General features: G+C 38.7%; 1 protein-coding gene and 1 pseudogene across 1 annotated transcript; both read right to left on the bottom strand.

Moving 5' to 3' along the window:
* Positions 1-1,031: 1,031 nt before the first annotated feature.
* LOC102718927 lies at positions 1,032-7,947 on the bottom strand. Its single transcript, XM_006654150.2, has 6 exons — positions 7,813-7,947; positions 3,908-4,070; positions 2,840-2,933; positions 2,089-2,288; positions 1,280-1,382; positions 1,032-1,176 (listed from the first exon to the last, which is right to left on the bottom strand). The coding sequence occupies exons 1-5, from the start codon at positions 7,873-7,875 to the stop codon at positions 1,285-1,287; spliced, it is 618 nt and encodes a 205-aa protein (XP_006654213.1). The 5' UTR covers positions 7,876-7,947; the 3' UTR covers positions 1,032-1,176; positions 1,280-1,284.
* Positions 4,082-7,806, bottom strand: LOC107304299 (annotated as a pseudogene).
* Positions 7,948-8,909: the final 962 nt, after the last annotated feature.

The following is an 8,909-nucleotide window of genomic DNA, read 5'->3' on the forward strand; positions in this document are numbered from 1 at the left end:
TAGGAAAGTTGATTTCAGAAATCATATTAATCTACTTTTGAAGTTTTTTATAGTTAATAATTAATTAGTCATATATTAATCCGCTTCTAGGTTTTTCACCCTAATTATTTAACCAACCAAAATCACAGGGTCTTTTGACACCATTACGTTCCGTTCGTTGCTGACAGAATTAGCTATAAATTGATTTAGCAATACAAGTTAGCCCGTGTGACCATGCTAAAATTAGTTTGAAGATTAGATGATTTTTTTTTGCTCTAATCCATTCTCCCACTTTCCATCTGATTTGCAGATTCGTTTCCTTCTGACTGGCACACCCCATTTTTTTTCCCTCCTCCTTATAAGCCAAATTTTAAAAATTGACCTTATGTTTAGAATTAATTTTAGAGTTCCTTGGCATGATAAAAACACCGCAGTAGCCAAAACTTGGTAGCTAAATCAAACGATGCCTTAGCCTGAAGTGTTCTTCGTGTATAGCCAGCTAGACAAGTCACCTTGCCTATGGCTTCAAATCTTATTGTATAATGTCATGCTTATACAAGAAAAATAATGTTAGTGCTATTTATCGTTCACATGTGTATCTAGGAGCTATATACGTTTTATGGGGTAGCAGCTGTATTTAGTGCTATGCAATTTAATTTCTAATGAAAATAATTTTAAAATTTTAGTGCTACAAGTTCGTATAAAATAGTTGTTCTTTTAACAGTATTATTCATCCCTATTCTTATTACTTTACATGCATATTATTAGTTTATTGGAAGTTGGTATTATCAAGAATTGATTGCAACAACATCGATCTAAAATCCTAGATCCGTGCTTTCAATCTTCGTAAAGCCATCTGGTTCGAACCATCTCGTCTTGTTCCCAGGAACCGTCTTTGAATAGGTTGTTCCGGTAAATCTACGCGTTAGGATATTCCTCAGGAATACACAGTTTCGTAAGTGCAATGATCGGTTTCTTTTTTAATGCAATGTGGCAATCTTCATTGCGTTCTGTGAGTGATAAAAAAAATACAGCATGCAAAAGGTAGCCCATTAAAGCAAATCAGTTTGATTTGATGGGTGCAAGGGGGACAACTGAACTCAGTTAAGTGTCTGCTCCATAGCTCATGCAAGAAAATGATGCAGACTGCTCCTTAAGCGGAGAAATAAAATCTGGAATGCTATGGACAACTCGTACCTAAGCGAGAGGATTAAGGATTAGAGAAACAGAATCAGTTAAACAGAAAAGTTGACGTTTTGTCAGAAACAAACTTGCCAAGCCTAATCAAACACCCAGTTACCTCCGCTAAGAATTAGTCGAGCTAAATAAAGCCTTCAGGTTGCTTATATCCTTCAGAACATCCATATATTCTGAAATCCTATACTGTAATTCAGATTCCAAAACTGCAATAGCAAAGAAACTCATCAACGAAAGGTAACAATGATTATAGTGTAGGTGAAGCAGTAATGACAATTTACATACATATATCGGTTCACAAACCATCAACTACCAAGTTGGAGAAGGATACAAAAAGTCTACAATGCAATCAGTGACAACACAACGTAGTTGCAAGTCATGGCAAAATAATACAACATAACAAGGGGTTTCTGGCAACAAATTAGCTAAACCAAATCTCGCACTGCACAAAAGAGAAAGAAAACATTAATTTTCTTCTCGCATCATACAAAGTGAGTTGAGTACTTTTTTGGAGAAGATGGCAAGACAAATGCTTTGATTCAGCATAAAGAGATCAATTCTAATGTATAATACTTAAATATTCAAATGACAGAAGCACAGTGGAAATAAGTCCTGGAAATACCAGAGTGCCTCAAAAGCCAGAACCTCCTAAATACTGGTGAGAACAGTAATGTTAATAAAGAGAACGAGCTTGTGGCATGGTGGCATTAATAATTCCGGTTTTGGGTGCTTCTTAGCTGCAATACCTAGGGGAGGTAAGTTTTTTTTTAACAATGTTAATAAAATAAGCAACTTATTGTGTAATTGAATGAAATAGAATTAATACAATAAAAAATAAACAAAACATTGAAAAAGAATTAACGGGTTGTTTGAACCTAACTTTGAGCTCAAACAACATTCAAAATTCTTTACCTGAATTATCCATATTTAGCTCCTGAAGAGTGTCAGCAATGTAATCATGTGATGAACATTCTATTGTGTTGACCTTCCTTTTTAGGTTCTCACACTCATCCCCTAGTGAACCTTTCTCCTTAAGTAGAAGAACTAAATCCTTGTTCAAATCTCCAAGCATGTTAGCCTGAAACCCCTTAGATTCTTCGATAAACTTCTCCCTGATTAATAGAATGTCAACAATCTAAGACAATATCAACATATTCCATGTAGGGATGGCCGTGGGTCGACCCGTGGGTATTTTAGGGTCGACTCTAGTTCAACTAAATGAATTAAATTTCATTTTGTGGTGAAACTTAGTTCATTTTGTTGAACTAGAGGTGGCCCTAAGTTACCCGCGGGTCGACCCATGCACATCCCTGATTCCATGTTCATCTCTGCTTGGAAGTAAAAGAATCAGAAAATAAATATTTTGCGATCCCACTATTTACACATTTTAATGAATTTAGTTATTTCCACATCATGAAAGGTAATTTGGAATCATGAGGGATAGTGGTAAAGTCAGTTTCAGTACGCAGTGCTGTTCATGATAGTGGTTTAGTAATTGAACTCTATTGCAGCACTTTGAACTTTGAAGGAACAGAAATGGTTTTCCCACTTAACAAGAAAATGAAAAGAAAAATCTGATGTAAAACTAGAGCCATAAAGTGCCAATTAAGTCAGATCACTGAAAGACATTTGGTCTCATCAATAGACCAAATGTAGACCATACATTTTCTTAGAAAATCTTTTCCTAATTCCATTCAGAGTAGCTTTCTGGAATTCCAAATTGCCTTCCATCACTTTAAGTGAGTCTGTTTCAGCAGCTGTTTGAAGAGCTAAAAATGATTAGGTGTTACACAATATTGAAAATAGAACAGCAACATGATAAAAATGAAGTTACATGCTTAGTTATGATATTCTCATCCAAGTGAAAGAAAAAAGATAATTTTATTGATTACCAATCAATCTTAGAACTTGTATTCCTTCATTTCTGGCGGCACATTGATAGTTACTTTTCATTAATGTTAGTTGGCAATTGGCACAAAATAGAATGAGATAATTGGTGCTGTTACATGAGGGTCCCTACAGTATACACAGTGTAGTTGTGTATGTGGTATCCACCAACTAAAGGGATAATTTGAAACGAACAACCAAATTTCACAAAAAAATGAAACAAATAACCAAACAAATGTCCAAAGCTACACATCTATAGAAAGTCATCGCTCCTCACAAAATTACAGTTTAAAAGGGTAGAAAATAACATATCACACTCATTGACATAGGGATGCATCCATGAATTACAGTACACCATTGGCTCAGGATAAATTTATTAAGAACTGAAAAATAAACCTTTATCTCCAGCTAACCAAATTTTGTAAGTAGAACACAAAATGTAATGAGTCTTACTGAATTTTGAGAAAAAGGTGTACATCGATTGACATACAAATCACTGTAGAGAACAGTAATTAGAAAACAATATGACATGAGACCACCAAGTAACTGACTGACCAAGAATAAACTTGGTTGGGACAGTGCCTTGCAGTTCTTAAAAGTCAAAAGTTTGTTAACAAACAATCATAACTTGTATGAAAAGCATGACATAAATCCACTTTAAGAATGATAGATGAAGAGAGTTTAAAGATACAATACTGAAAATAGAATCCATATGCACATACATTCCTAGCCACATAAGTAACATTGAATTTAAGGGCAAAGTACAGTTCTGTTGCAGCTGCATAATGAAGAAAAAAGTAGCTTCCAGTTTGAAAATAACTGCATGAATAAAAGCAGAAATTACCAGCCAGTTGTATAATACCATTGAGTTCAAACTCAGCAATTGATACTCCTTTCATTAGTTCAGACTCTTTCATGAGATACTCCTTTTCAGTTTCAGAATGCCTCACTATTTCTGACTCTATTTCCCTTGTCTTTTGAATATTTTGTTCAATCTCTTTGTTAACCTAATTCAGAAAATAACAGACAAAAATATAGAACAGTTATACATAAGAATTGGAATAACAAAGTTCAACGTACTACCAATGTTATCTGATCATCTGATTAATCGCAATTAATCATCCAAATTCAGGCAAATTGGTCCCCTGAATCCGATTAGGTGCAATCTACGCATTCAACTAATTAGAAATTTGATCATCCAATTAATCATAAGTTAATCACAACTAATCATTTGATTAGGGAGGGAGACGATTAATGGTGACTTAAAATTTTGGGCTTTGGGCTGCCTGCCTGAGAATTAAGTGTCAGGGGCAGGGATCTGGAGTTATGGACAGTTCACAAATCAAAACTCACAAGTGTTGAAGTGACCAGCAGACCATCAAGCAGTTCAGCCTTTTCTCTTCAATCTTGATGCTTTCTTTACTTTACACTTATATATAATACAGGATGGTGTTTTATTGAATGAAAACATTGCAGTAATGCACAAGGGTCGACTAATCGGTCTGATCGAAGATTAATCACAATTAATTGTCTGATCAGTGTCATGGCGATTAGGGTCGATCAAATGATTTGAAAATTTGCATGCTAATATAATGAATTTAGTTCTTCACACCCAACAATCATCCATTGCATCATATGTCATGTGGGGGTTCAGTACAATCGGCGCTGCCAGAAACTAGTGAAGAGAGAACAAATGTGATGTGATCGATGCAGAAGCAGAGTAGTTGTCGTAGTAGTATAGGTGTTATATAGAGTTGTTTTGGTTTAGGAGATAAGTCTAGGAGGTTGTTAAGATTGAGTCAAGTTGTTAGTGAATCCCGAACTACTTAAGCTTGTAATCGTATTTGTTTGGAACAAAAGGAAGTTAATCAAATCTCTAATCTCTCTATATCTGCCTTTCTATTGTCTTTCTTTCTCCTGCGTGTTCTCTTATGTATTGCATGTCTCTTTCTTTCATCTACTGCCAAGTCACCACTGTGCCTCGCCAACCTCGCCATCAGAGGCTTCAGCCTGTCGTTTCACCTGTACAACTTACGGCCCATGCCAGGTTGTGACATCATATTGCACATGTTCCCATTCTACAGCCAGTGGATATTTGCTTGAAAAGAGATAGCATTGGATTTTATCGCAATAACTTACAAGCTACGCTACATTAAGGCATTAAATCCAAACTTCATTATCTTGTTGCTTCTGTGAAACTACAGATGATCATATAGCCATAGGTCCATGTCAGAAATTCTGCACCTGTTCAGTTGAAAGAAAATCCCAGATTTGTGTTGTCGATATTTTTACCAGCAGTAAATAAAGGGAGTAGCACACGAGACCTAAAGCACGATGGATGTGGAATACAAGGATTTATTCAGCCAATTGTATTGGGTGGTATTAAATACTTGTCCTTGAGGGGGCCCTGGCTCCAATTATACACTGAGGGACACGGTTACAAGGTAGGGAACCTAGCCGAATATGACTCTAGTTTCCTTATCTTTATATGGTATTATTTGAATGGGATTCTATATACTGCCTTAGGATACAAGACAAGATATTTTGCGACTTCTAGTCTATCTCATATTCTCCTGGATCTAGCTCGCCCCATATTCATAGTCAGTTATGCCTTCTATTTGAATATCAGGTATCCATATCCTCCACATGTCTTTTAAAACATAATACATGTTCCTTTACAAATACTAAGTTATCTCTAAGGACTCAATTTCAAACCAGCCAGATGAAAGCCCCAAGATTTAATGCTTATTGCATTTGCATCCTAAAAAAAAAGGTAATAGTGGAGATCAAGAAGAATTATATTTACCCTTGCTCTATTTATTTCACCTCTTCTTTCTTAGTACAAGTAAAGAATCCATGTATGGAAGCAGGAAACAAATGCTAAACAAAGCCACTGCACTATTATTTACCCATGCTCTATTTATTTCACCTCATCTTTCTTAGTACAAGTAAAGAATCCATGTATGGAAGCAGGAAGCTAATGATAAAAAAAACACTTTATTATATAGCTCGAGCAACAAAAATTACAGTAGGAATAACAACTTTTCATTAGTCTTAGTGGCATGGCACCTGAGAGCCAACTAGCCAAGAACCCCACCTAGTCATTTAGGAATATGCCTAGGTGACAGGTACAATCAATGGCATTTAGCAGCAAACAATAACACAGAAGCACGCTGACATTGCACAGTCAAAGTTATCAAAGATAAGATAGCAAAAATCATGCACCAAAACTGCATACCAATAAATGAGAATGGGTGGGAGTGGAAGGGTAGGTGGGGATAAAATGGGAAGAATTTTGAACGAGAAATGATTGACAGACAAGTACTATGACAGAAATGCTTATATTATGGGGACAGGATTCAAATACTAAAAATACTTATATTTTGGAATGGATGGAGTAGTATAATAGCATACTAGCATGACATCATATGCAAATAATTATGTCTTAACTTCCAAACATCATCCTCCGAATCATCCAAATCACCCATATTAACACTGGCTCCCAACATAGTCTCCTTGCCCCCATCAAGCAATGAAACCCACCACTCATGATGACTAGGAGGCTTATACCAAGGTCCAAATTGTACGATAGATTGAACCATAGTCTCTATGCTCCTTGAGTGTGCAGCAGTAAATGGTATCCCAAATCCAAAAAGAAATCTGATACATGCTGATGGGCCATTTGTTTTCCTTTGTATCGGCTTGTACATTGCTCTATAGTAAAGTTGAGAAGATCCCTTAGCATGGATTTTCTCATGAACTTCCAGGCACCTTTGGAAGCATAGAAGCAATGGATATTTGTTTTGGGGTTGGTGGTGTAAATTGAAGAGCGGCATGAGCTTCATTTAGGCAGCTCACAGAACTTCGCATTAACCAATGACAGGAGCAGTGTAAATTGAGATGCTTGCTTCTTGAATTTTTCATCAGATAAGTCCGCATCTATTTCATGGTAGCTGTGGTAGTGTTGGGGCATTGCAGCACATCTCCATAGCCTGTTGCAAGATGCTGCATGACTCTCTTGATTCCTGCAATCATTTGCTTGCCACAAAGCGAGCATTGCATCAAATCTCTGTTGCTCAAATCTGTCCAAAAAAAAACATCGTTTCATCCTGGATCTTTCGACTTAGCCTTCCATCACAATCATTGGATGGGCCATACTGCCCTCTTTAGCCGGCAAATGGACCACTGCTCCACCATGATGAGACTGATAAAGTGACAGATAATAGTGAGCACAGAAAAGAAGTGGGGGGAGAGCAGAAGAAAAAAGTGGTGAAGAAACACCAGAAAAACAGAATGGGTTGAGTAAATAGAGAAGAAGAGGTAGAAGCAAGTAGAAGAAGACGGAGCAGAGAAGAAACAGAAATGGTACGGGAAACAGCAAACCGGCACTGGAAGAGCTCGCAACGACGGCCGCCAAGCTATCGGTGGCGGCTAGGGTTCGCCCTCCAGATGCGTTCTTGTTGTTCCCCCCCTCTCTCTCTCTCTCAAATCATTGATTTAAAACCACACAAGTATACAACCTTTTGGCCACCTCATCGCCATGGTGACGCCTGATCGCCGCGGCGGACGCCCAGCCGGGCGATTCGGCCGCCTTATCGCCATGGCGACGCCTAATCGCCGAGGACTGAGCGGCCTCCTAGCGCCTCCTCCTGGCCAAGTGCTCAGCGCCTAGGCTTCGCCATCGGCAGTTCACCGCACAGCATTACCCAGGAGAGAGAGAGTAAACGGAAGAAGCGGAGCGGGACGGACCTTGTCGAGCATGTCCTTGAGGGAGGATATGTGGCGGAGGATGGCACCGGAGTCCTCCGCCATCGTGGAAACGAACGCAGCAGTCTGCAGGTCCCAGCGCCGCGCTGGAAACAAGAGGGGAACAGCGGGCCATTTTTTTTTTTCATTTCACCGTTTACATATTTATCGCTGTCTAATGTCGAAGACATAGGGTTTATATGTCAAATCTTAAGATTGAGGTGTGTTTGGGATAAGAGACTTATTTTTAGTCTCTTGTCCCATTAAATATATGGACGCTTATTATACAGTAAACGTAGATTATTAATAAAACTCATCCATAATCTTGGACTAATTCGCGAGACGAATCTGTTGAGCCTAATTAATCCATAATTAGTCTATGTGATACTAAAGTAAACATGCTCTAATTATGGATTAATTAGGCTTAAAAAATTGCTCTCGCGGATTACCACTTATTTATGAAATTAGTTTTTTATTAGTCTATATTTAATACTTTAAATTAATATCCAAATATCCGATGTGACATAGGACTAAAAAGTTTAGCCCCATCTAAACAACCTGTGAATAGTTAGAGCATCTCAAATTTATTTGGCCACTATTCATTTTATTTGGTTCCTCAAATTTATTTTTTACTCCAAATATCTCTTCATCCTTCCTCTCTATTATGAGTCTATGACATTGGGACCCCACCTGTCATACTCTTCTTTTTTCTCTCCCTCCCTCTTTCTTTTTTCTCTTTCTTTCTCTTTCTCTTTCTTTTTCTTTCACTGAGGCAGAGGCGGCGGCGTCGAAGGACGTCGAAGCGAGCGGCGGGGCTTGGGGCGTCTACAGCTGGCGGGGCGCGGGTCGGCGAAGGCGGCCACAGTGAACATCCAGGCGGAGCAGGGGCACAGATCGGCCGTCGGCACCGCCCCCCGTCCTCTGCGGGCCTCTTCCTCTCCCCCCCCTCCGGCAACGGCAAGCGATGGAGGCACCAAATCTGGCGGTGGCGGTGGCGAGATTCGTCTCCAGGGGGATTAGGCGACGAACGACTTTAGGGAAGTGTGTTTCGCCCACTGTTGGCAATAATTGTGTGTGGGGCCCCTGTTTGGCAAGGCCTT

The sequence above is a fragment of the Oryza brachyantha genome, chromosome 5, assembly GCF_000231095.2.
Source record: "Oryza brachyantha chromosome 5, ObraRS2, whole genome shotgun sequence".
NCBI classification, from domain to species: Eukaryota; Viridiplantae; Streptophyta; class Magnoliopsida; order Poales; family Poaceae; genus Oryza; species Oryza brachyantha.